At 49.9% G+C, this 25935-nt stretch overlaps 1 protein-coding gene across 1 annotated transcript in view; it reads left to right on the top strand.

Moving 5' to 3' along the window:
* PDPR (pyruvate dehydrogenase phosphatase regulatory subunit) overlaps positions 1 to 20504 on the top strand; it is a 32064-nt gene extending 11560 nt beyond the window's left edge. Inside the window, exons 6-17 of the mRNA XM_056862504.1 lie at positions 830 to 947; positions 1579 to 1728; positions 2048 to 2240; positions 3300 to 3424; positions 4959 to 5114; positions 6757 to 6890; positions 8405 to 8553; positions 12044 to 12156; positions 13996 to 14090; positions 16950 to 17039; positions 18835 to 19017; positions 20106 to 20504. Of these exons, the coding sequence (XP_056718482.1) occupies positions 830 to 947; positions 1579 to 1728; positions 2048 to 2240; positions 3300 to 3424; positions 4959 to 5114; positions 6757 to 6890; positions 8405 to 8553; positions 12044 to 12156; positions 13996 to 14090; positions 16950 to 17039; positions 18835 to 19017; positions 20106 to 20504 (1905 nt within the window). The remainder of the gene's footprint in view (positions 1 to 829; positions 948 to 1578; positions 1729 to 2047; positions 2241 to 3299; positions 3425 to 4958; positions 5115 to 6756; positions 6891 to 8404; positions 8554 to 12043; positions 12157 to 13995; positions 14091 to 16949; positions 17040 to 18834; positions 19018 to 20105) is intronic.
* The last annotated feature ends 5431 nt before the right edge of the window (positions 20505 to 25935 follow it).

Genomic DNA, 25935 nt, shown 5'->3' with positions numbered 1-25935 from the left:
GAAAAAATACAGGTGCCTATAAGTTTTTCCCCCAGCAGGAGTAAAAGCAGAAAAGTGGGAAAGAGAGAAAGAAAGAAATGGCAGAGGGGAAGAAAGGGTTAAAGTTTCCATCTCCCTGTTTTGTTCTCCTCCTTGATAAATTGATCCCAGAGGTTGCGTTTGCCAAAGAGACACCAAAGGTGTAGTTGAGCACTCAGATGCTCACATACAGGCTGTTCTCTTCGATTGCCATATGGGGACAACCTTGAGATGGATTTAACTTCAGAGAGAAAGGGTAATTCTCTGTCTGGTCACAATCCAGCCCTGTGGAATTGTTTTGCGGTCATATGCCTAGTTGGGGCTAGTTTAGGATCAGAGCAGCCCAGAGCAGTTTGTGCATTCTGCCAAAGTGGCAGGGAGGGGAAGACACATGACTTTCTCTAAAATGCTTCCTCTGTTTCCGATTAGTCAATGCAGCCTGAACCGTGTCTTAGGTTGTGCTTAAGATTCAATAACAGATCAGCAGAATTCTGTAGCATATGTATGTTAGGCAAAATTAGTTAAATTGGCTTCTTTTAATTTAATTTTATTTTGCTTCCCCTAATCGGGAGGAAGGAAAAAGAGCTGCAGGGCACTAGATAGTCTCAGCTGGCTGTTGTTGCTCCTTAGCAGCTCTCGTCCGCCTTCCTAGCAACATATCGGGTTCTTTGTCAGAGCATTCTAAGCCACAATCAAGGGTACTTCCATGGTTTGCTGAGACAGTTCTTGAGATGTTGTTATGAGCCACTCTTAGGGCAGCAGAGGGAAACCTGCCCGCCGTTTGCCACTGACTCACCTACCTCTATTTCAGTGGGCTTATGAGCTGGGTCTTTCCAACGAGGAGCCGGTCAGCATCCCACTGCACGCCTGCGAGCACTTCTACATCTTGACGCGCCCCTTGAAGACACCCTTAGAGAGCAACATGCCAAGTGAGGTCCCTTCCTCTTTTTTTCTGCTGAGTGGGGGAGCCCCTCTTGGCTTCCCTGCAGGCCTTCTGAGCAACGTCTTTGGTGCAACATGCAGGATGCTTTGGCCCACTGGTTGAGTGCTCTAGTTCTCCCTGGGCAGAGAAGCTTGGGGTTCGGTTTCAGAGGAACACAGTTCTTCAGGTGGGACAGCCTTGTCTCTGGAGCCTTGTTGCACACTGCTGGCCTTCCCTAGACAACACATTTTTTTCTGTCTCTGCACGATTCATCCCCCCAAGTGTTGCCCTCCTCTTGATCAAACTCAATCAGGTTTGAATGTGGAGTTTCTCGAGCAGTTTCTGTAAGCAGTGGGCTAGTGGGTGGTGGTAGGACGGGCATCAGAGCGTATAGGAAGTGTCTGTGCTGGCTGATGGCCCGTTTGGCATCCCTTGCAAAGGGCCCTGCCGGTGTGCCCCAATAGAAGGGAGTTCCATCAGGCAAACAGTTGCCACAGTGCCAGAATCAGGCCAGGCATGCCATATCAAAGCCACCGAGAGCCAGCCAGGCTCATGACTCCATTTGTTTTAGAGCGCCTTAGTTCTAAGCCTGTCCTGTGCGTGTTCTAACATCTGTGCCTTTCCCCTTCCCTTCATAGCTATTGTGGACCCTGATGGGAGGATTTACATTCGCAGCTGGCAGGGGGGCATCCTCTCGGGGGGCTTTGAGAAGAACCCCAAGCCCATCTTCACAGAGGGCCGGAACCAGCTTGAGATCCAGAATTTACAAGAGGACTGGGACCATTTTGGTAATGCTCTCTGCCCTTTCTACCTCCCACCTGTGTTTAGCACCGTGGTGTCCCATGTTGCCCCAGCCATTGCAGTGGCAAGTGGAATAACCAGAGCTGTGAGCAGTTCTCTCCACTCCGAAGATGTGTTTCAGGCCATGGAGTAAAAGCCCGGTAGACATAAGGGTGTTGTAATGGCCTAAGGCTATATGCAAACTTGGGTTTTGGCATCCGTGCGTTCTCTGGGTCACCTATCCCTACAAGCAGGCTAAAGACCTAGAAAAAGGTGATTTTTCTTTTCAGGATGTTTTGTCTTGACTTGTCTTATCTTGGGAAACAGAGCCCCTGCTGAGTGCCCTTCTTCGGAGGATGCCAGGATTGGAGGCCCTGGAGATCGTCCAGCTGGTGAATTGCCCCGAATCCTTCACTCCGGACATACGATGCATCATGGGCGAGTCCCCGACTGTGCAGGGCTACTTTGTCCTGGCTGGGATGAACTCTGCCGGCACGTCTTTTGGTGGGGGAGCAGGCAAGTAAGTGACTCACTCGCATCTCTCTGATTGGGGTAGGAGAAAGAGGGGGAAGGACAATAGGGCTCTTTTTTTTTTTTTTTTTGATATAACTATTTTAAATTTAGCTCATAACAACATCAGCAAAATAAAAAAAAATCAACAACGGTAGGTTAAACATACTAGTACAGTTGAGATATGTTCCAGCACTTGATCTATTATACATTGGTGCTTTTAACAGAAATCATACCATTTGTTGTATTCACTTAGCAGAACTTAATAAATGCAAACCTGGTTGGTCACTGTGGGAACAGACTGCTGGACTTGATGGACCTTGGTCTGATCCAGCATGAAATCAGTTTCAGTTCAGTAGTTTTGTGGATATCGTACACTTCGTGATGCCCCCTTTCCCACATATTCTAGAAAAGGCAGTCATCTATTTTAAAAGTTCGTAGAGTAAGATAAATTATACGCTACTTTTTATCTAAAATTAAAAGGTTCCGCACCTTCTCATACCACTGCCCAATGGAAAGTGTCTTAGCTTTTTTTCCAGTATGAGACAATCAGAAATTTTGCTGCCAGCAGCAGTATCGAAATCAGGTCCCTTTTTTAGGGTATATCAAAATTTTCTACTAAGACAATTAAGGCATCACAAGGGACTGACAGCAGGGCTGTTAATACCTATGGTGTCTCATGGCATATGTGTGTATTCCACTTCCACCAAGGGTCTCCGAAATCTGATCACCATTCGTTCGAAGCAAAATGGGGCTGGGCAGTGCAATCTCCAGTAGAGAAGTGGCAGACAGAAGAAGGGGGCTGAACCTTTCTGGTGGCTTTTTCAGAACTCTCCTCCCTGGTGCTTGCACACACACTCCAGTCCTGTTTATTGTAAATGCAGGTCTGGACTGGGGTGGTGGGCATTCAGCTTTTGTGTGTATATTCTCCCTTCCTAGTTGCACTCTGTGACGTTGCTTCCTAAGCCGTGCTTCGTTTCTCCCGATGTCAGGGTGTGACTCTCTTGCAAGCTGGCCCCTTTCCGCGCCGCCTAATCTCCCGGTCCTGTTTGTCTTTCTCTCCGGACAGGTACCTGGCTGAATGGATGGTGAACGGCTACCCCTCCGACAACGTCTGGCCCTTGGACCTGAAGCGCTTTGGCGCCTTGCAGAGCAGCCGCACCTTCCTCCGCCATCGGGTCATGGAAGTAATGCGTAAGTCGCTTGCTTACCCTGAGCTTGCAACGGTGTGGAGGCCCCCCCAGCCTATGCTGTCTTTTGGAGGATCACGGGTGGTGTGGTGGAGAAGTCGGGAAAACTGTCTTATGTTGTCCTGAGTGTCCAAGCTTTGAAAGTCAAGCGTCCATGGAGAATTTGCAAGGCTGGTTGGATTCTTCACAGGTAGCAGCTGGGGAATTAAGGGCTGTGGCTTCTATAAAGGAAGCCACGGCCCTCAATTTGCAAGCCCTGAGCAAGGCTGTTAAAGATAGGATGTGGAGGACATTGATTCATAGGGTCACCACGAGTCGGAAGAGACTTGACCGCACTTAACACACACACACAGCAGCTGGTACCTGTATGCTGTGTGGGATTGGCATGTCCCAAAGAGCATTTTAGTAGTGATAGATACTATTGTTGGAGGAGCTTGTTAGGACTCCAGGGGAAGGCATGGAGTAGGGGTCACTGAGTGTGTGTGTGCCGGGGAGGTAGTTGTGAATTTCCTGCATTGAGTTGGATTAGATGACCCTGTTGATCCCTTCCATCTCTTTTGATTCTATGGAGAAAGACAACTTATCTTAGCTGGTGGCTGGACAATACATAGAGGAATGGATGGCCTAGAAGCCAAGCCTTGTTGAGAATTGGGGTTTCGCTTGGTTCGATGTGATTTATGTGTACCATGGTTTAAAGAGACAGACCTGCCCATCATTCCATTCAGTTTGGCTGTGTTAATTCAACTGTAACTGGGCCAGTCCAGGGTCGAAAATGTACCAGATTGACAGGCTGTGAATTTTCTTACTTGATTTCTTACTTGTTCTTATACCCCACCCTGTGATCCAAAATGGATCCAAAGGGCAGCTCAAAAATTTAAAGTATCATACCATAAAGCAAGGCATAAACTAATGAAGGAAGAGGGTGAACAATTCTGTGCAGAGATAATAGCAAAACAATTGTGATACTGCGGTCATATATTGAGGAAAATCTCAGAAGAGTGTACAGTTGTTCACTCTGTCCTCCGAGGAGGGTACCTTCATTCGGCGGTTAGTGCATGTCCTTTGCATGTATAAGGCATGTATAAGAGATTTGGAGCACCTCATGAGTTTGAGTGTTGCCTTTCCCCTCTTCAGCATCAACCATGGTGTAGTAATCTGTCCGCACTGAGGTTATCATTAAGTAAGTGCCTCCAACTAACTATGGTTAACACTATAAAGGTGTGATGTTATTCTGTGGCTTAATGGTGAAAAGAGAAAGAACAGGGAGGGAGCATAGGTTTCTTTCTCTCTCTGAAGCATTCTGCAGAGAGCAAGAAAAACTGGGCTTGCACCAAATTAAGCCTTAAACATTAGGAACAACTTTCCTAAGTGAAAGGTGGGTAAAGAATTCCCTCCTTTGGAGATTATCTGTTAAAGGTCAGGGGCTGGTATTTTTCCAAGATACTCCATAGTAGGAAATGCCCCTGCTTGGATGATAAAGGTGACAGTTCTACATCCCTTTTGGCACTTTTGATTCTATGGTTCTGTGGCCCTTTTAGCCCTGATCTATGACCTGAAAGTTCCACGCTGGGATTTCCAGACTGGCCGGCAGCTGCGCACGTCACCCCTCTATGACCGGCTGGATGCACAAGGAGCTCGGTGGATGGAGAAGCATGGGTTCGAGAGGGCCAAGTACTTTGTGCCACCTGGGAAAGGTGAGAGCTATCCTCTTACATGGGCTCTGGGCGTTCCCTCAGATGAGGTTCTGCACTAGCACATAAAATGACTCTGGAAAGTTCTAAAGCTCTGGCCAAAAGAGGGATGACTCATGTCTCTGACCTGATAAATAGTCCTATCCCTCTACAGTACTATCCCTCTAGAGCCAGCATTGTGTAGTGGTCAAGAGCAGTGGACTCTAATCTGGAGAACCAGATTTGGTTCCTTACTCCTACATGTGAAACCTGCTGGGTGACCTTGAGCCAGTCACAGTTCTCTCATAGCTCTCTCAGCCCCACCTACCTCACAAGGTGCCTGTTGTGGGTGGGAAGGGAAGGCGATTGTAAGCCGCTTTGAGACACCTTACAGGACAGAAAAGGAGGGTACAAAAGCCAACTCTTCTGCATGTGCTTTCAAGGGAGAGGCAAGCAAATTGTTGCTCATGTCTCTCTTGAAGGCCACAAAGTAAGAAACTCCATGTTGGTTCCCCTGATAATTTATTTTCTGTCTCTGGTGTTTTTCTCTCTACTTCAGTTTTAAGAGTTTTTCCTTCTTCCGCATTCCTCACTTATCATTCCTTTTCCCATATTGCCTTCTCTCTCTCCCCTCTCCTGGTTTTAAGCAAGATCCACAGCCGCATATGAAAGTTAACTGTCTGAGAGCCACAACAGTTGCCTTCCTTGCGTTGAGAGGAAAGCCATAAAACAGTCCTGTTCTTGCTGCACTGAGCTTATGGTGCCGTCTCGGAAGAGCTGCATTTCCACATCCAGGGCTGTTCTTCGAGAGCGGTCCTTGTTTCCCCTTTAACGATGGCTCCGTTGATCTTAAAGATGGCCCAGCTGCCCTGCTGTCATAACCTGCTGCTGCAGTCGAGGCTCAACTGACAGCTTCCACACCTCCGATTTGGCCTACAGCTCTTAGGAGTTGAAGGGGAACCAGCTGACAAATAACCTCCACCTTACAACTGTGCTTGGAACCGAGCAAGGGCCGCAAGGGTTGGTGTGAAACAGGCAGCAAAGGACCAGAGAACGAGCGCACACAGCAGACTGAATCTGGAACATCACTAGATGTTGTGGTTGTTTCAGTTTTATCCATTTAGACATTGGATGTACCATCCAATGTCTACCTAAGCCTCCGCCTACCTCAGTATCAAAATCACTACCGGTACTACCTGGCGATGGAATAGGATTTATCCCTCTCACTCCACGAAGCACAACATGAATGGGCGCGGAAAAGAGCAACCAAAATGATTAGGGGGCTAGAGCAGCTAAAGGTAAAGACAGTCCCCTGTGCAAGCACTGGGTCATTACTGACCCATCGGGTGACGTCACATCTCAACATTTACTAGGCAGACTATGTTTATGGCGTGGTTTGCCAGTCATGTACACTTCCCCCCCAGCAAGCTGGGTACTCATTTTACCGATCTCGGAAGGATGGAAGGCTGAGTCAGCCTTGAGCCGGCTACCTGAAACAGACTTCCGTCAGTATCAAACTCAGGTCGTGAGCAGAGCTTTTGACTGCAGTACTGCAGCTGGCCACTTGGCTCTAGAGCAGTTGCCCTGTGAAAATTGGTTAAAATGCTTCGGGGCTGTTTTGCCTGGAACAAAGCAACTTATGTTCCCTGCATTTTCTCCTCTTTAGATTTGCTGGCCCTGGATCAGAGCAAGACTTTCTACAAGCCGGACTGGTTTGACATCGTGGGGGCAGAGGTCAAGTGCTGCAAGGAGGCCGTGTGTGTCATCGATATGTCCTCGTTCACCAAGTTTGAAATCAGCGTAAGTGCAGACTGGGGTGTGTGGGTCCATGGTCAATTCAGTTGCTCTGGCATTGGCTGCCTTAGCTTTCTATGTGCCAAAGATTGACTGTCTGATTAGAATGTCTGGGTTGCCTTTCACAAAAGCAGCCTTAGGCAGTGGACTGTGGTTAAAAAATGGAACCTCAGAAAAAATATAAAACCACCAGTAAAAATGCTCCTGGCCTTCCGTAGAGAAAAACCTAAAAAAATATGACGGGCTTTTGGGTGGAAAGCGCTGAGACCGTGGGGGTGACAGTTCCGCAAGATGCATTTCTCTATGGCTCTAGCTCAGAGTTGTGATGGGGAGGGGCTGTGGCTCAGTGGTAGAGCATCTGCTTGGCATGCAGAAGGTCCCAGGTTCAATCCCTGGCATCTCCAGTTAAAGGGACTAGGCAAGTAGGTGATGTGAAAGACCCCTGCCTGAGACCCTGGAGAGCCGCTGCCAGTCTGGGTAGACAATACTGACTTTGATGGACCCAGGGTCTGATTCAGTATAAGGCAGCTTCATGTGTTCAACCATCTTTTGAGTAATCCCGTGTTGAAGTGGCAGGATAGCTGATTTTCTTCGAATAAGCTGTAGCTCAGAGAAAGCAAGCCAGGCAGACAGTTGTTCGGAGGCAGAGGCTGGGCTTGGGAGGCCTGAATAATTAGGGGAGGGGATGTGGCACAGTGGAAGAGCCTCTGCATTGCACACAGAAGATCCCAGGTTCAATTCCTGGCATCTCAAGTTAAAAAGGACCAGGAAGTGAGTGAAGTGAAAGCGCTTCTCCTGAGATCCTGGAGTGCCACTGCCAGTCTGAGTAGACAAGACTGACTATGATGGTGTGGTTCAATATAAGGCAGCCTCATTGGTGAATAAAACCAACTTTCTCTGGCTCCTCCCACCCCAGAAAAGAAGAAGAATTGGTTTTTACACCCCACTTTTCTCTACCTTTAAGGAGTCTCAAAGCAGCTTGCAATTACCTTCCCCTCCCACAACAGACACCTTGTGAGGTAGGTGGGTCTGAGAGAGTTCAGAGAGAACTGTGACTAGCCCAAGGTGACAAGCAGGCTTCATGTGGAGGAGGGGGGAAACAAGCCAGATTAGAAGAAGAGTTGGTTTTTATATACCGACTTTCTCTACCAGTTAAGGAAGAATCAAACCGGCTTACAATCACCTTCCCTTCCTCACAACAGCCACCCTGTGAGGTAGGTGAGAGCGTGTGACTAGCTCAAGGTCACCCAGTGGGCTTCATGTGTAGGAGTGGGGGAACAAATCCAGTTCACCAGATTAGCCTCCCCCGCTCATGTGGAGGAGTGGGGAATCAAACCCGGTTCTCCAGATCAGAGTCCGCCTCTTAACCACTACAACACACTGGCTCTCAAGTCTTAATACTTGTATAAGCCTCTATCAGTAGTGTTGGGATACTTGCTATGTCAGGAGTGGACGGTTCCAGGTGATGGGTGCTTGCTTCTGTGTCTGACTCCCCCTCCCCCCTTTCCCCATTGCTACAGTCCACAGGGGACCAGGCTCTGGAAATTCTGCAGTATCTCTTCTCCAATGACCTGGACGTACCTGTCGGACACATTGTGCACACGGGGATGCTTAATCACAGTGGCGGGTATGAGAACGATTGCAGCATCGTGCGCCTGAACAAACGCAGGTGGGGACCGTGCTTTCATCGCTGTGGTTGTACATTGGGGGAGGGGGGAATATTGTTTTCCCCGTTTTAAAATTTTGTGTGTGTGTGTAAAGTGCCGTCAAGTCGCAGCCGACTTGTGGCGACCCCTTTTGGGGTTTTCATGGCAAGAGACTAACAGAGGTGGTTTGCCAGTGCCTTCCTCTGCACAGCAACCCTGGTATTCCTTGGTGGTCTCCCATCCAAATACTAACCAGGGCTGACCCTGCTTAGCTTTTGAGATCTGACGAGATCAGACTACCCTGGGCTATCCAGGTCCGGGCTTTTAATGTTTTAGTTATACTTAAAAAAAAAAAATAGTACAGACCAGAGTTTCCTGTTGGGTTAAGGCAGGGGTCGCAAAAGTGCGGCTCTAGAGCCGCATGCGGCTCTTTGAGCCCTTGAGTGCGGCTCTTTCCATGTCCGGGCCCGGCTGAGTAGCGAAAGGGGCGGAGGGCGGGAGAGAGACTGCGCAGGAGGCGCTTGGGTTACGTAGGAGCGACCACGTGCCGCTGCTGCTGGCAGGCCTGCTGTGGGGAGAAGTCTGCACAGGAGGCACTCGAATTACAAAGGAGCGACCACGTGCTGCTGGTGCTGGCTGGCCTGCTGTGGGGATTGGGGATTTCTTAAGCAGCGGAGGGAGCAGCTGCCATTTCGATATTTGCACGGTAAGCCCATCCGCTGCCTCTTGGCTTCTACTGTTGGCTCCTCGAGTCCCTCTTCAGAAAGGCTCGAGAGAAATTCTCATTGCTTTGGACGCGCTTCGCCCAGACGAGGAAGCCCCGCGCAGCGCCTTTCTCGCTTGAGGCCGCCCGCAGCCTGGAGGGGAGGGGGAGGCAGAGAGCGAGCTGCCCCGGCGGCCGCCCCCTCCCCCCTCCCTGCCGCACGTGCCTCTCTTTCGGTACGGCCGCTCTCGCCCCCAGGGCTGCAGAGCAAGCCCAAGGCCGTGCTCAGGCCCCCCCTGGGAGGGGGAGGGGGCTGGCGCTGTGGCCTCGAGGGAGGGAGGGAGGGAAGGAGGAAGGGGCAGTTGGCTGACTCTCCTTTCTCCCCCCCCCCGTGGAAGCCGCCTGGGCTAGCGGCCCTGACTGCCTGCCCCCCAGCTGGGGGGGGGGCTCCTCCAGCCAAGCCACCGTGCCCGGGCACCCGCCTGCCTGTCCTGAATCTGGAGCCCGTCGGTCCCAGAATGGGGGGGGGTGAGCACCTGCCCCTCCCTCTGGCCAGGAGGGAACTGGCATGTCCATGGCAGGGGGAAGGAAGATGGACTGTGCATCTCCCCCTTGTTTGTTTGCATGGAACACACACAGACCGGGGACCTGCTGGCCTCTTCCTCTGTGCCTGGGATCCCTGGACATCTGGACCCTCACTGGGTGATGGTGGGGGAGAAAACAGTGGGCCTTTTTGTCTGGCAATTGTTAGCCCTCCCCTGGCCTATTACTACAGGTTTCCCCTCTTCCTGCTACTTTGTGCCTCTTTCAAAAGGAACCGGGGGGGGGGTTACACTCTCCCCACAGCCATTCACCACTCCACTGTGCAGTAGGTGCTCTACTGGTTTCCACTTCTGCTAAATTTTAATTAAAGTTTATTAAGTTAATAAACAGTGTACCTACCTATATAGTTTGAGTTTAAAAAATTTGGCTCTCAAAAGAAATCTCAATCGTTGTACTGTTGATATTTGGCTCTCTTGACTAATGAGTTTGGCGACCTCTGGGTTAAGGGAATCCGCAGGTGGTACCTAATGTGCCATTTCAGAGTGGACATGTCACTTGTTTGGCCATCACTTTGGAGGAGATGAAGAAGAGAGAGAAGAAGAGTTGAGAAGAGTTGGTTTTTTATATGCTGACTTTCTCTGCCACTTAAGGGAGAATCAAACCGGCTTACAATCGCCTTCCCTTCCCCACAGCAGACACCCTGTGAGGTAGGTGGGGCTGAGAGAGTGTGACTCACCCAAGGTCACCCAGCTGGCTTCGTGTGTAGGAGTGGGGAAATAAATCCAGTTCACCAGATTAGCCTCCGCCACTCGTGGAGGAGTGGGGAAACAAACCTGGTTCTCCAGATCAGAGTCTACCACTCCAAACCACCACTTTAGCCACTACACCATGCTGGCTCTCAGATGGTGGATGGCTCACATAAAATGTAGTGCTGCAACCTAGTTGGAGCCTGAGACAAGAGCTGGAGATTGCAAAGGTGTAGCTGTGTTAGTTTGTTGTAGCAAAACAAAGGGATCGTCCAGTGGCGCCTTGAAGACTAACATTTATTTCAACGTGAGCTTTTGTGGTTCCCAGCTCACTTTGTCAGATAAGTGATGGAAAATCTTACTGGGGAATTTGTGGGGATGGGCAGGGGAAGGAATCAAGGCTGGGGGGAAATGACACCACGATGCATAGGGCCTTGGAAGCCAGGGGGAGAGTGGGCATAGAGCAACTGAACCAATCAAAAAGTTCCTTTCAGGCTATTTCAGAGCTCAGCTAGCAACAGATAACTGGCTGTGTGGGCACTCGGCCTCCAGTGGCTTGGAGACTCCGCTTGGCAATCAGTCTGGCATCTCGTGAGGGCCTGAACAATACTACCTTACACTGTGAATTTAAACAGGTAACCTGACCAATTAATGGACAGCTGTTGGAACGTATAAGCCGATCTACCAAGTGAGCCAAACCCTAGGCCTGCTGCTGGCTTGCATGAACACGGTCCCTGTTAGGTGTTTCTTGCTGGGGCCAGTCTCTTTTAACAGCCTGGGAGGAACTTTAAATCTTGTTCTGTGTACCCACATCCACTTTCCCTTTTGGCTTCTAAGGCCTGCCCGCGTTCTTGTATTCTTTCCTCCCCTTCCAGCGTGGTGGTTAAGAGTGGTTTGGAGCGGTGGAGTCTGATCTGGAGAACCGGGTTTGATTCCCCACTCCTCCACATGAGCGGCGGAGGCTAATATGGTGAAATGGGTTGGTTTCCCCACTCCTACACACGAAGCCAGCTGGGTGACCTTGGGCGAGTCACACTCTCAGAGCCCCACCGACCTCACAGGATGTCTGTTATGGGGAGGGGAAGGGAAGGTGATTGTAAGCCGGTTTGCGTCTCCCTTAAGTGGTAGAGAAAGTCGGCATATAAAAACCAACTCTTCTTCTTCCTCTCCAAATTGCTTTTCAACTTCTCCTTCATCTCCCCTCTCCTTCTCCTTTTCCTTCTCCTCCTCCTCTCCACCCCAGCAGTGTTTACTTGCCCTGCCTTCTGTATCATCTCAGCAGGCATTGGTGCATTGTGCAGAGCATAATTTTCCTATGCCATGACTTGCTTGCCAGACCATTTCCCCTCCTTTCCCCTTGGCATGCCTCGTGTATCCCAGCTGCTCCTCCCTTTGCCACTTCAGAGCTCAGTTAATCTGAGTTAATCTGGAAACCTCTGTAGTGGCTCCCCAGTGTGGATCCTGCTCTCGTGGTTGCCTCTTCCCTGTACTTCATGGCGTCCCATTTAATTTATGCCCCAGCTTCTTCATGATCTCCCCTACCGACCAGCAAGTTCACTGCTGGTCCTGGCTGAAGAAACACATGCCGGAGGACAGCAGCGTGCTCTTGGAGGACGTGACCTGGAAATACACAGGTAAGGCCACACAGAGCATTTTGGCTTGGAACTACCTGTAGGGAAGAAACTTTGCTTTGTGGGAAAGATGCTGTGAGGAAGATTCAAATGGGCACCCAGAAACTCATCAGGGGACGTCATTGGCACCCATGAGAACTGCATTAAGGCAAATCCACCCTTTCCTCTTTTTCCTCTGCAAGCCAACTTCCTCTTCGGAGGAGTAGATTTACATCAGGGAAATGGCATAAGGAGAAAGAGTTAAGCGTATGTCTGCCCCCACCCCCTGGTGCTATTTCAGAGCAGTCTTCCAGCACTTCAAATGAGCAAAACAAACCAGAAGTCCACTGGAGACGATAATCGCAGATCTCCTGCATCACTTGGACCAAGTTATCAGCCTGGAGCTCCCTTTTGCCTATCAGGCAGGGCACCTCCTCCTCTTTATGCAGCCTAGCCAGGGTGAGAGTGAGCGAGTGAGAATTTAATTTTCCAACTTGAGGGGTGTGAAAAGGTTAAGGATCTCAGGACCACTTCATGCACCAATGATTTTAAGTGTTCAAACACATGTATCGAACGTGTCCATGGCTTCCTTGTTAGTATACATTTGGTGGCGAGTGCCGGCTTGTCACGATGCAGTGAATGAAAGGACCCCTGCCTTGCATGAAAAAGAACAGTGTTTGTTATGAAATGCAAGATTTCGTTTGGCTTCCGAGATGGAATTCTTGCTTTTATTTATTTACTTTATTTATTTATTTTCAATTTCTTACCCGCCCTCCCCGGCCGAGGCCAGGCTTTTAATAACTAAGGGTGGAAAAACATGTTGCCCTTGATGCGGTGGAGGCACTGAAAATGGCATCCTTGTGTTAACTTTGATTCCCCCCTCCTGTGGTGTTTAGGTTAAAAAAAGGTAAAGGTACTCCCCTGTGCAAGCACCAGGTCATCATTGACCCATGGGGTGACGTCACATCCCAGTGTTTACTAGGCAGGCTATATTTATGGGGTGGTTTGCCATTGTCTTCCCCAGTCATCTACACTTTACCCCCAGCAAGCTGGGTACTCATTTTGCCGACCTCGGAAGGATGGAAGGCGGAGTCAACCTTGAGCCGGCTATCTGAAACCGACTTCCGCCGGGATCGAACTCAGGTTGTGAGCAATGCTTCGAGTGCAGTACTGCAGCTTACCACTCTGTGCCACAGGGTTTAGGTAGGGCAATATTTGTAATGATGGCATCACAGTGGGTGTATTCCTCACCCCCCCTCCCCCAACAGCCATTCTTGTGGTGTATTGTACGATATGGTTCAGCTGTCTAAACACGGTGATGGGAAGAGGGGAGAACATTGCACACGGCAGCAGGGCTGTGTCACATCCAACACACAGTTCCTCTCTTCAGCAAGCTAAGGGGGCATCTTCTGATACAAGCCTGCCTGGTTGTGGACAGAGCAAGCACAAATCCTTGGGGGCTCCTAGCAACCTCAGCCAAACTGCTTTTCTCCACACTTTACTCCAGGATCTCATGACATCTCTCGGCATGCCTTTCCTGTTTTGTGAGACTTCTCTTGCCTCCAAGTACTCCATGTCTATGGGTCTTCCTGAACCAGTTGCCTCTGCCTACTGCAGGTCTCTGAGATGGGGACAAGCAGAAAAAAGAAAAATGTGTTTGTTTATTTTTCTTATAGCCTGCCTTTCTCTGGGAAATGCCTTTGTGGGTCCTTCTGTTTCATTTTGCAGGGTACTAACAAGACGTGCCTAAGCAGAGTTTTACACCCTTCTAAGCTCTGTGCCTTTAAGGGACTTAATAGACAGTGGCTCTGCTTTGGACTGCGCTCTAAGTAATAAAATGTCTTGTGCTCTTTCTCTACCCAGCTCTGAATCTGATTGGCCCTCGTGCCGTAGACGTCCTCTCGGAACTCTCCTATGCACCAATGAGTCCGGAGCATTTCCCCTCTCTCTTTTGCAAGGTACGTAGCTTTTGGGTACATTTAAAAAAGTGAGCCGGTGCCGATGGGAGAGAAGGAGCCAGCCGGCTTGCTTTGCTTTTCTGACCAGAGGGAAGAGAGTCATACATAATGTTATCATCATAACTTTGATCATAATAATGTATTGTGTTGTAGCTGGGTTTCTTTAACATGGTAGTTTTCACACTATGTTCCGGGGAACATGGGGCTCCTCAGGAGGTGACCAGGGTAGGAGGATCCATGCCGCTCTGCAAGGAGACATTTGATTGGATCCAGGCTAAATTTTCCACTAACAGAAGACACTTCCATTAGCAGAACAGAACTTTCCTCTCTCCCACTGCAGCTCGTGGGCCTCCCTGAAATGCTGCAGCTGTGAGAAAGGGGACCCTCAGGAATGGCACAAGGGGCAAATTGGGAAGAGGAAACTGGCAGAAATTGCATCTCACTTTCCCTTAGTGGAAAATTTAGTCTGAGTCCCACATGACGCTCTTCCTCTGCAGCATACAGCCAAAAAGGGGAATATTTTATTCAATTCCTGTGCAGAGGACCCAGATGGGCTAGGGGGCAGTGCCTTGTCAGGGCTGAAAGCACCTCCTGCAGACCTCTGGAACACACGAGGCCCTGCGGTAAATATGCTGGAGCAGGTCAACCTATGTGAGGGTGGGGGGGAGGCTGGAAGCTGGGGACATTTGGTGTCCATTAGTTTGGTGGAGAGGCTTTACAAACTGTGATCCAGGGTCACTTGGAAGCTTGTTGGGAGTTTGGCAGTGAGAAGATCGGTAAGGACGGATGAGCTTCCGTAAAGGGTTTTGACTGAGCGAATGGATCTTCCCCTGCGTTGAGCAGCCCTGCGGGAAAAGCGTTGAGTATGTTTTGCATGCTGTCATTCATAGCTGAGGGGGGGGGCCTTGGGGGGGCAAGGGCAGTGACCTTTGTGGCACTCCTTGTGGCACTCTCCCAGAATCCTGTGAAATATGATCTGTGGCACGCTTCCTCCAGCATCCCGGTCAGTGTGGAAGGAGTTTTCTGAAGATCAGCAGTTCTAGAAACTATTGGTTTACAGGCAAGTCCCATCCTGATTTCATAGAATCATAGAGTTGGAAGGGACCACCAAGGTCATCTAGTCCCACCCCCTGCACAATGCAGGAAATTCACAACAACCTCTGCCCTTACACCCCCAGCGACCCCTACTCCATGCCCAGAAGATGGCCAAGATGTCGTCCCTCCCATGATCTGTCTAAAGTCATAGAGTCAGCATTGCTGACAGATGGCCATCTAGCTTCTGCTTAAAACCTCCAGGGAAAGAGAGCTCACCACTTCCCGAGAAAGCCTGTTCCACCAAGGAACCGCTTTTACTGTTAAAAAATTCTTCCTAATGTCTACACGGAAACTCTTTTGATTTAATTTCAACCCGTTGTTTCTGGTCCGACCTTGTGGGGCAACAGAAAACAACTCAGCACCATCCTCTATAGGACAGCCCTTCAAGTACTTGAAGGTGGTTATTTGCAGCTGTGGATCCTGGGGCTAGCAGATCCTGGGTTGTGCCTTCTCTTCCTCTTGTCATTGCAAGGACTACATTGCAGGCATTTGTTGGGCTTTTAGGGGCTCTGAGTTCTCAAGCAGGTGTGGGGAGAGAAAACATCACTGGGTTGAAACAGAGACAGAGCAGATCATTCAAGACCAGCCAATGAGGCAGTGGCAAAGGTGAGATTTGAACCGGGGGTGTTCCTTGTTCAGTGCGCACCCTCTATGCTGTGCCAGTTTAGTAGCACAGTGTGGCATCTTGTTTTGCCCTTCTCCCAGCACAAACAGTACCACCCCTTCCCTAAAGCTGGTTGGCAAATCTTCCCCGGGACGCTCATCAGCCAGTTAAGTACCTTTGATGGGTGGAGTTTTCTAACGTAAACCGGCTGAGCCACAAGGGATGCCTGTGTGCAGAGTAGAAATATGAGTGGCTTGGAATCTCGCGAATCTCCTTCTGGTGCGCGTATAAAACCAGAGAGTGTGTTTCTTTTCTCCAGGATGTACCCTTTAGCATTCCTCCCCATTCCGAAATACACAACCCTTCTGTCTGCAAACAGAGGAACTTTGTGTTCGTCCCCTGGTCCCCCGGCACAGAAAGCTCTCTTGGGCAGAGAAGAATTTTCAGATCAGCATGACTTCTAGCGACCCCGCGTCCTCCCATTCCACAACATTTCAACCAAGGGGGAGCGTTTGGCAGAAAATCTCTTTCGTGACTCATTTGCTGTGGTAGTTGCTGGCCTCTGGGCGTCAGGGACCTTGACTGTCCAGACCGAATTCACTCCTGCCTCTTCCTGAAGTGTCCTGATTCACACAACTGGCAGGGCGTATGGGGAGCTCTGTGTACAAATTCCTGGCAGTTGCTGGGGCCAGCTTCAGGTGGCCCATTGCAGCAGGATCAAGGGTCTTTTGGCAACTTTAAAGACTAGCAGTCATCTTGTGGAGCAAGTTTACATGGGCCAGAACCTGTCTTGTTGCATGCGTCTAACCAAAGGGGTTCTGGACCATGTAAGCTTGTGCTGTAATAAGTGCTTTAATCCTTAAGGTTCCATGAGGCAGAACCTGAGCTATAAGGCAGCTGCAGACTCATAAGAGAGGAGAACTTGAGGGAACCTGTTCGTCCTCGCCTGGAAAATCTGCCACCTTCACAACAAGGCTGCTCGTTCTGTTGCAGAACTACTTTTCAGTTAGCGGAGTTCTGTCTCTTGCCTAACCTCGGTTTATTTCTGTTGGGTTGATGCCTCCCGTCTCGCTGTTGCTCCTCTCCTCCTCCTCCGGCATCTTGTTCTGGATTGTACAAGCAGCTTGGCCAGCCTGAATGCTTTCTGTTCCCTCCCACAGGAGATGAGCGTGGGTTACGCCAATGGCATCCGCGTCATGAGCATGACGCACACAGGGGAGCCAGGATTCATGCTGTACATCCCCATTGAGGTGAGAGCCACTTCGGTAGCCTTTGACTGGATTGCGGGTCCTTTGAGTAGTTGTGAAAGACTCCCTGCTTTTCCGGAGAGGTGGTCCAAAAGGATGGGTCCAGCCGATGTTTTTGTTTGCAGTTGCCCTCTGTATTATGACCCTCATCATACACGGTTTCCCAGGTCCTAGTCTGACATCTTAAGAAGAAGAATAGTTGGTTTTTATATGCCAACTTTCTCCACCACAAGGAAGAATCAAACTGGCTTACAATCACCTTCCCTTCCCCTCCCCACAACAGATACCCTGTGAGGTAGGTGAGGCTGAGAGAGTGTGACTAGCCCAAGGTCACCCAGTTGGCTTCATATGGAGGAGTGGGGGGTGGGAAATCCAGTTCACCAGATTAGCCTCTGCCGCTCATGTGGAGGAGTGGGGAATCAAACCCAGTTCTCCAGATCAGAGTCCACCAAACCACCACTCTTAACCACTACACTATGCTGGCTCTCGATGCTTACATACAAAGTTACTATCTATAATATCAGGTGCTGAACAATTTACCGCGCCCCCCCCCCCATATAACCAGGGTGAGCAGCATTCAGAATATTTCACTAAATGATGAATGGAGGGGTTGTTTGTGGAGTGGTACTAATTTATCTTTCCAATATGTACACCATTCAGAACTGGTGAGGAGAGGAAGGGTCCCACCTACACAAACGTTAGGTGGCTCTGTAAATCAGCGCTGCTCAGGCGGGTCTTTGGCAGAGGCTGATCTTTATTATCCATGATTGGGGTGTTTCTTTGGGGGGGATCACAACTGGGGGATGTCATTGTATGTTGTGTCTGTTTTGGTACATTGGGATGGGGGTGGGTGGTGTGCCATCTGCCTTTAGCCTCCTCGAAGGCAAGCAGTGGTAGGCTAGAATCTATTTTAATAAATGTACTTACTCTGTTTCAACTTGATTTCGCTTTTACACCTCCCAATCCTGCTGTCCTCTGTCCAGCCGTAAGCCAGAAATTTCTAGTTTTGCTACCTGGGAAGGCTTCCAGGTTGCTAGAAGCTGGCACTCATACTTGGACAGGTCGTATGTTTACTCCGAAGTTGCTTGAGATCTGGGGGCACAGCCTTCTGGAACAGTTTATCTAGTGGTTTCCAGCAGCATTCGTGCCCTGGGTATAGGTGAGGGAATTACTCGTTAAAAATCTGGGGCACTTCCTGCAAAATCACTGGCCTTGACTTTCGCGGATGCTGCAGTATATTTAAAGTGCTGCAGGACTCCGCTATTTTAACTGACTTTACAGAAATCTCTGATAAGGGTTAATTCGTATCTGCCACCGCTCAGTAAATGGTTTTTACTGGACTCCTATATTTAAGCTGGTGCAAAGCTTGGCAGATTATTCCTAGTCTTCCTCGACCATGAATTGGTTCACTTAAAGCCAGCTGAATTTTCTCAGAACGAGTGGGGGGGGGGGTTGTTCGTGTTCTGGTCATCATAGTGAGTGTCGCAAAGAAGGGGGCAAGATTCAAGTCCAATAGCACCTTAAAGGCCAACAAAATTTACAGGGTATAAGCTTTTGAGAGTCAAAGCATATTTCGTCAGATACAAGTAGGAAGTATTGCAAGGGGTGTGCCATATATGCTGACATTATTTACATGGGAGTTGTACTAGTGAGTACTGGAAGAAGACTGGGTCAATGGAGGGTTTTGTCCCCGAAGCATTTGGTCATTGGCTGGGACTTGTGCAGTTTTCATGCCAAGGGCTGCTTCTGACCAGCTAATATAAAATGCTGCCGTTTTGCTTTCTTTTCCCCTCTGCAGTACGCTTTGCACGTGTACAACGAAGTGATGAGCGTGGGGCAGAAGTACGGGATCCGGAACTCCGGCTATTATGCCCTCCGCAGCTTACGCATCGAGAAGTTTTTTGCCTTCTGGGGCCAAGACCTGGATGCTTTCACCACTCCCTTAGAATGTGGGCGCGAGTTCCGGGTGAAACTCGAGAAGGTACAAAAGGGGTCTGGGGGCTGCTTGGGCAGTGGTGGGGGTGGGAGCTGAGCAGTGCATTAGACTCAGAGCTGGGAGGCATGGATTCGAGCTCTGCCCCTGTTCCCTGGGTGGCCTCAGGCAAGCCCCCGGTAAAATGTAAATGCTGTTATGTTAATTGAAAACGTTCCATTTCCACAGCCCGTCATTCCAGAACTCATTCTCAACTTGGCTCATGAGTAAACAAAGACTCATAAAATGAAAAAAAAATCACTGCGGCAAACACCTTAAAAGAGGAAAATCTGGAACAGATGAAAAAAGACAATTTAAAACAGCATCCAAGTTTTTGAAAGGACAGTGCAGCGTAATGGTTAGCTTACTTCACAAGGAATGGTTCACAGAGCTTACTTAATAGTTCACAGAGCTTACTTCACAGAGTAATGGTTAGCTTACTTCGCTTTGTAAGAGATTGTAAAGCCATCAAAACACTGGGTTGGATCCGTCTGGTGTGGAGTAGCGGTCAGAGTGTCAGACTAGGATGTGGGAGACCCAGAACCTCACTGGGTGGCCTTGGGCCAGTCACGCACTCTCAGCTTAACTTACCTCACAGGATTGTTGGGAGGATAAAATGAAGGGGAGGAGAAACAATGCATGCCATGCTGGGTCCCCATCGAGGAGAAAGGCAGGCTATAAATGAAGTATATAAAATAATAAATAAAAATCCACTTTTTCTGCTGGAGAAAAAAGGAGGAGGGGTTCCCCATTTGACCAAAAAAGGCTGTGCTGGGCATCATGCGACCTTCATGTACAAAAGATGTGTGGGACTGGAGCAATGGACAATATTGAGTGAAAAAGCTGGCTGGATCCAACCCCCTGGTTGCCAGGATGGCTATCAGGACTTTTCAAAACTCAAGCTTTTCCTCTGGGGGCTCCCCAAATAATAGGAACCAGAAGCTTCTGCAGACTGCCTGGCCCTTTATTTATTTGTTTGTTTGTTTTTCGATTTAAATCCCGCCCCTCCCTGGCAACACCTTCCTCTCCTGAGCAAACGACGGCTGTGCTAGCCTGTACATATCCCTTCCCTTGCTGATCCTTCTCTGTTTCTGCAGGGCACTGACTTCATTGGGCGGGAGGCGCTGATGCGCCAGAAGCAGGAAGGGGTCTACAAGCGCTTCACCATGTTCATCCTCGACGATCACGACACTGACCTGGACCTGTGGCCCTGGTGGGGGGAGCCCATCTACCGGAACGGACACTACGTGGGCCAGACTACCAGCAGTGCCTACAGCTACACCCTCGAACGGCACGTCTGCCTGGGTTTTGTGCACAACCTGGAAACGGGCGAGGAGCAGCTGGTGACGCCCGACTTTGTCAACCGGGGCGAGTACGAGATTGAGATCGCTGGGCAGCGCTTCCAGGCCAAGGCGAAGCTCTACCCCTTCAGCTCCCTTTTCACGCCACGCCGGCGCAAGGACGAAATGGAGTTCAGCGGTTACCAGGGGAAGTGAGAGACCCTGCCGGATGCAGGAGCAGCGGCAGATTCTTCCGCTGCCGCTGGTTGGGCTTTGTTTAGCCTCCTAGGTCTGTTACATTTTTGTATATTTTAAAAAAACAAACCCTTTTCCTTTCCTCTTCTTAATATACACTCCTGTCTTTCTGCCCATCCCTGCCTTCCTGCCTTTGCCACAGCCGCTGAGCTCCTCCAAGCCAATGGACTGGTGAACCGGCTTCCACTAATAGGCTGTGGATGCTCGCATACCGCAATGGACCCGGAGCGCTCAGCCTAGGTCCTGGTGCTCTCTTTCACCATTGCACCGAAGAGCCAGCCGCAGAGCCAGCCAAGCTGCCAGGCAGAAACGCTTGGCAGTGGCATCCTTGTCGTTCACAGTTTTGCACCTTATGCTCTTCCTGTCAAAGCTGTGAGGAAATTAGGAGCATTTCTCCACACCGGGAGAGAGAGAGTGCAATCTGTTCCTGGGGGGAGCTTCAGAGTTGAGCCCATTCATATCTGATCCCCTCCAGGCAGGATGGAATGGGGGGGAGGATATACACCATACAGAACTCTTCGAAGCGGAGCTGTATGGGGGTGGGACGGCATGCTGTTTCTCTCCCCCCCCCCCCGCCTTTTGTTGCCAGAAATGCATGTCTCCTTGCAAGGGCCGTATGACTCCTTGGTGTCTGATTGCATTGTTGCGGTGAATGATGACGGTTTTGCTGTGCCCAGAATCCTCCCCTGCAGCCTGCTCTTTCCTCTCTCCCGTTTCTTCGCTTTGCCCATGTTGGGTCTCAGGGTGGTGATGCAGTATGCTGGACCTTGGGGAGGGGGTCGCTTTGGGAGCGGCATCTCCTGGCAATTTGGAAGGTTGGTAGTGAAGGCCTGCCTCTGTTGCTGTTGACAGCCTGCTGCTTGTGGTGACCCCTGCTCCGTGGGTCCTGTCCTTCCTGTCTGTTTCCCTGTCTCTCTTTCTTCTTCTTTATCTTCTGGGTGGGTGGCCGTCTTTGCTCATCAACATTTCCTGCATCTTTCTCCTCTCCTCTCACCGCTCTCTACTGCAGCTACTGGGAAGAGATTCAAACACTCTGTACAGCCGCACGGTACAATCCGCTCAAGACGTTACCACTTCTGGGGATGCATGTTTGAAAGAAGGCAATCTGGCCTTGCTGCTTACTTGTAAAATGGTTTTGACACAAGGCCTTTTTCAGATGAGAGATTCTCCCCCGCCCTTAAGTGGTACCACATTGGAAAAGAGGACGTTTGAATCGGCTCCGAGATCAGCGAGCCGTTTGCAGCAAACAGCTCGACCCGGGTTGTGAGCTTTTAAGTTACTTCCACCTCTTCCCATCAGCTGCACAACACCATTCTGTTATTTGTGTGTGTGTGAGAATCCTTTAAAAGGCCCCCAGACATCACTTCATGCCCTTCTCTTTCCTCTTTTTTTAGCTGCTATTCCTCTTAAAAAAAACAACCCAAAAAAACCCTTGTCTGGACAGCTTGCTGTTACATTTTATCCTGACAATACTATTTTGCTGGCCTTTCAAACAGAAAAGCGCCCAAGACCTCCTGATGTTCCTATGCAGCAAAGAGATGAGAAGGGGAATTACTGCAAATTGCCTTTGAGTTTTTGGAAATAGGGGTGTTGGCGTTGAGCCACAGAGCTTGTGGCCCCCAGAGCCATCCCTTGCCCTGAGTCAAGGATTGTGGCCTGTGCAGAACGAGCTCCGCATCTTGGGTCAGGCCCAGAGGCTGCCTTTGGATGCCTGTCAGGAGTATTCCCCCGGGCTGCAAAGCAGCCTATGAAACTCCCTGGCTTTTGCACCGGCAAATGCATTGGATGTAACTGAGGCATGCCTGGTTAAAGGTTCATTCTTGGTTTCCCCTCTTTTGGCTTCAATACTCCCTACCAATCTATCATCTCCCAGCTGAGTCTGGTGATATTTTCCCCCCAGAGAGCTGAAAGTCAGTTTGTATACAATAAAAACAGTGGTCCCTCTTTGACCTAATTTGGTCTAATTAGAGCTGAAAGGTTTTTTTAAAAAAATATTAAAACCTTTAAAACATCTTGGACCAAAGACAGTAGGTTGGAAGAAATGTGTGTACAGATGGAGAAGCAAATCCCTTCTCAACTCCTTTGTGGTTCTTTTAGGCAATAGTTTTTATCTTTAGCCTGGCACAGGGACTGATACTGAGACCAGCTGTCTTTGCACCAAAGAAGCAAGCTTCACGGGAAATTTGCAGCGGGCCACAGAGCTGAGGGCCTGGATTCCTGACAGTACTCATACGTCGTCGTCCTCTTTCCAAGCGCCCCCAGCTCAGCATCCAGTGCCTGCAGAGTTCTGGTCTCAGCTGTACGTGCTTGCATATTCTGGGTGAGATCCAGTGACTCATCACTAGAAGGTGCTTCTGGTTGTGGATCTTTCCCATTTCCCCCCACCCCTGGCAGTCCCATCTGACCACAGGAAAGTTTATTTCTGGTGGTGTGGGACCCGCATCGACTAATAGCCTTGCGGGTCGTTTGTCTGAGGTGTGCAGACAGAAAGAGGCTAAATGGCCCTCCCTCCCTCTTCCCTTTGTCCTCTTCCGCAGACTGTTTAGGATATTCCATAGCTACCCAGTGGCATCTCCTTCCTTCTCCTCCCCCTCTCCCAGAAACAGTTCTCCACATGTCACTCCTTTTTATTATTTTTATTTTCTAAGTCTCAGATGCACTTTAAACATGTTGGCTCATTTTGATATTGAATGCCAGCCCTCCAGGATCATCTGTTCCTTCCAGGAATCAACTCCCAAAACTGGTGGAGGGATTTGTTTTTATTATTATCATTGTCGTTGTCCTCATTATTAAATTAAAAGCTCTTGCCAGCTTCTCTGCTGCGGGATGGGCAGCCGAGATCCGAGGCGGAGCCAAACACCTCCTTACCTCTGGAGTGCCTTATGCTCAAGGATGCCGGGAAACGCCCCCCCCCCCCCCCCTGGCTCAGCTCCATCCCATTCCACAAACTTGACTCCTCCACATCCTCCGTCGGGTGCATCTAAGCCTTCCTGAGTCTCGGGAGGTTGGCGGCGCAAAGGGCAGCTGCCGTACTTCTACAACTTCTGCGGAAATTGCTCCGATTTGGATTGTGGAAAGTGGCGGCTGTCAAAGGTGCTGGACCGGCTTTTCCGGCCGAAGCCAGCCCCGAGAATCGCCGCTCCAGAGCGCACAAAGGGGGCCACTGGCTTCCCATCCCATTGATGCTCTTATCCCTGCTAGGAAGCCGTTGTTTTTCCATCACGCAGCATTTCAGCAGCGCTCTCCTGTCCCATGTCGGTTTCCAGCGCTACCTGGTGTGTTTCTCAATAAAGAGCTGTTTTAACTACTCTCACTGTGGTGTCCTTGGGCATGTGTGGGAAAGACTGGCTGAGGTTTCAGCCTGGCTCTGATGTACCGCTCGGGTTGGCCCTGGATATTGCATAATCCAGAACACGAGCCGAGCCTGTGTTCCAGAAAACAGCTTCCAGGCGCAACTTGGTGGCTTTTATTTGACGGGACTGGGAGGAGGGGAGAGATCCTGAGAGAGTTTGGTGTTGTGATGAGTAATGGGTAGAGGAGGTCTCCGTGTAGCATCGGGGCCGATCCATTAATCACGAAGTCTGAAAAACAGGAGTAACTGAGGCTGTAGCAAAAAGCACCGAAACAGGTGCATCGGGTGGTCTAGAGAAGGAGTGTCAAACATAAGGCCCGAGGGCTGGATCCGGCCCCTTGAGAGCTCTTATCCAGCCCACAAGCCAGCCAAGGCAGCCACCCCCCCCCCCACTCTCAATCTGGTCCAGCAAAGCCCAGCTCGACCAAGTGACATTTATGACACCCCTGGTCAAAAGCATTAAACTGCTGACTATCATTTGGGATTGATTCTGGACTATCCTTATAATGCCTCACTCCTCAGTTAGTTAAATCATTCGTTTCCCCCCCCCCCCATCTCATTTTTTTATTTTGGCACGTCCTTGCCCCCTGCAGCAGGGTCCGTCCCTTGTGGGGTGCATGGCTCAGAGCTCGATGTTTTGCCCTTTGTGGGTTGGAGATGGTTGCTGATGGGGAAAAGGCAAGGAGCAGCAACTCTTCTCCCAGTGGGTCCTCTTGCTAGGAAGTTCAGTACTGCAGTGTATTTGGCTTATTTAGGCAACAGACATTGTGGAGTGTGTGGGGAAAACCACAGCAAGCAGGACTTGGGAGGGGCAGGAAGAGTCTCTACTAATGCACACTTCAAACCCCTGGCTCATATGATTATGATTATTAGTGGCCTGGTCCAGCCACATTAAGAAAAAAATGTCCTCTTTTTTTTTTTAAAGGGCAGTGTTTTTTGCTTATTCCCCCTCCAGTACAGACCCCCCATCCTATTGTTCTTCAAGGTCCTCTGATTCCCCAGAATAAAAACTCAGGGGTTTGAATGGGTTATAGATTAGTGAAATTTGCCACTCACCCTTAAGAAAACATAAGCACTCTTAGGTTTTCTTAACTGTATGGCTGTATCTAGTTAAGAAAATGTAAGAGCTGTTAAAGGGGAGCGGCAAATTCCGCTAATCTGCAGCCTATTCATACCCCTGAGTTTCTTAACTGTATAGTTGGATCTGTGAGAGCCACCGTGGTGTAGTGGTTAAGGTGTCAGTCAAGGATCTGGGAAACCCAGGTTCGAATCCCTGCTCTGTGATGGAAACTTGTGGGGTGAACTCGGGCCAGTCACACTCCGCTTCAATCCCAGCAAGTATTTGGATGGGAGACCTCCAAGAAACTCCAGGGGTCGTGACGCGGTGGCAGGCAACGGCAAACCACCTCCTAACATCTCTTGCCTTGAAAACCCTACAGGGTCGCCATAAGTCAGCTGTGACTTGACGACAAAAAATAATAATAAGGGTGGGATCCAAGCCATTATGATTTACTGCATTTATAACCCTGTCCCCTCCAATGGAGACCCAAGGCAGTTTAAGTAGCTTTCCTCTTCATTTTATCCTCACAACTGATGACGTAGATTGGGCCAAGAGTGTACGTCTGGCTCAAGGTCACTCAGCAAGCTTCCATGGTACAGCGGGGATTTGAACCTGGGTCTCCCAGATCCTGGTCAAAGACCCTTTACTACGCCACGTTGACTCTCAGGAAGATGGCGCTCTTTCACTTGTGGGTGACACCCTCTTCCTGGTCAGCTCTAGGCATCATGCTGTTCCAAGCATGTCAACAAGGCGATGGGCATCTATTGCTTTCCTGACTTGTGCCACCTGTGGCTAGGGAGAAGGGGAGCCCCGTTGCTGCAGCTGCCACCCCTGGAACTTCTGCTGGTCCTGGGAGGTGAGGATGGGCACGTGCTGTGCCCATCCTGTGCCCCACCCTCTCCACAGGATGGCATTCTGTGCCGCTGCTTAGTTTCGCTTGGTTTGGTGAAGCCAGCCCTTGTGACCCCAGGGCAGAGAAT

Source organism: Euleptes europaea, chromosome 17 (assembly GCF_029931775.1).
Source record: "Euleptes europaea isolate rEulEur1 chromosome 17, rEulEur1.hap1, whole genome shotgun sequence".
Classification (NCBI taxonomy): domain Eukaryota; kingdom Metazoa; phylum Chordata; class Lepidosauria; order Squamata; family Sphaerodactylidae; genus Euleptes; species Euleptes europaea.
Note: the sequence above shows the minus strand (reverse complement) of the source record. Positions and strands in the feature narration are given on the sequence as shown.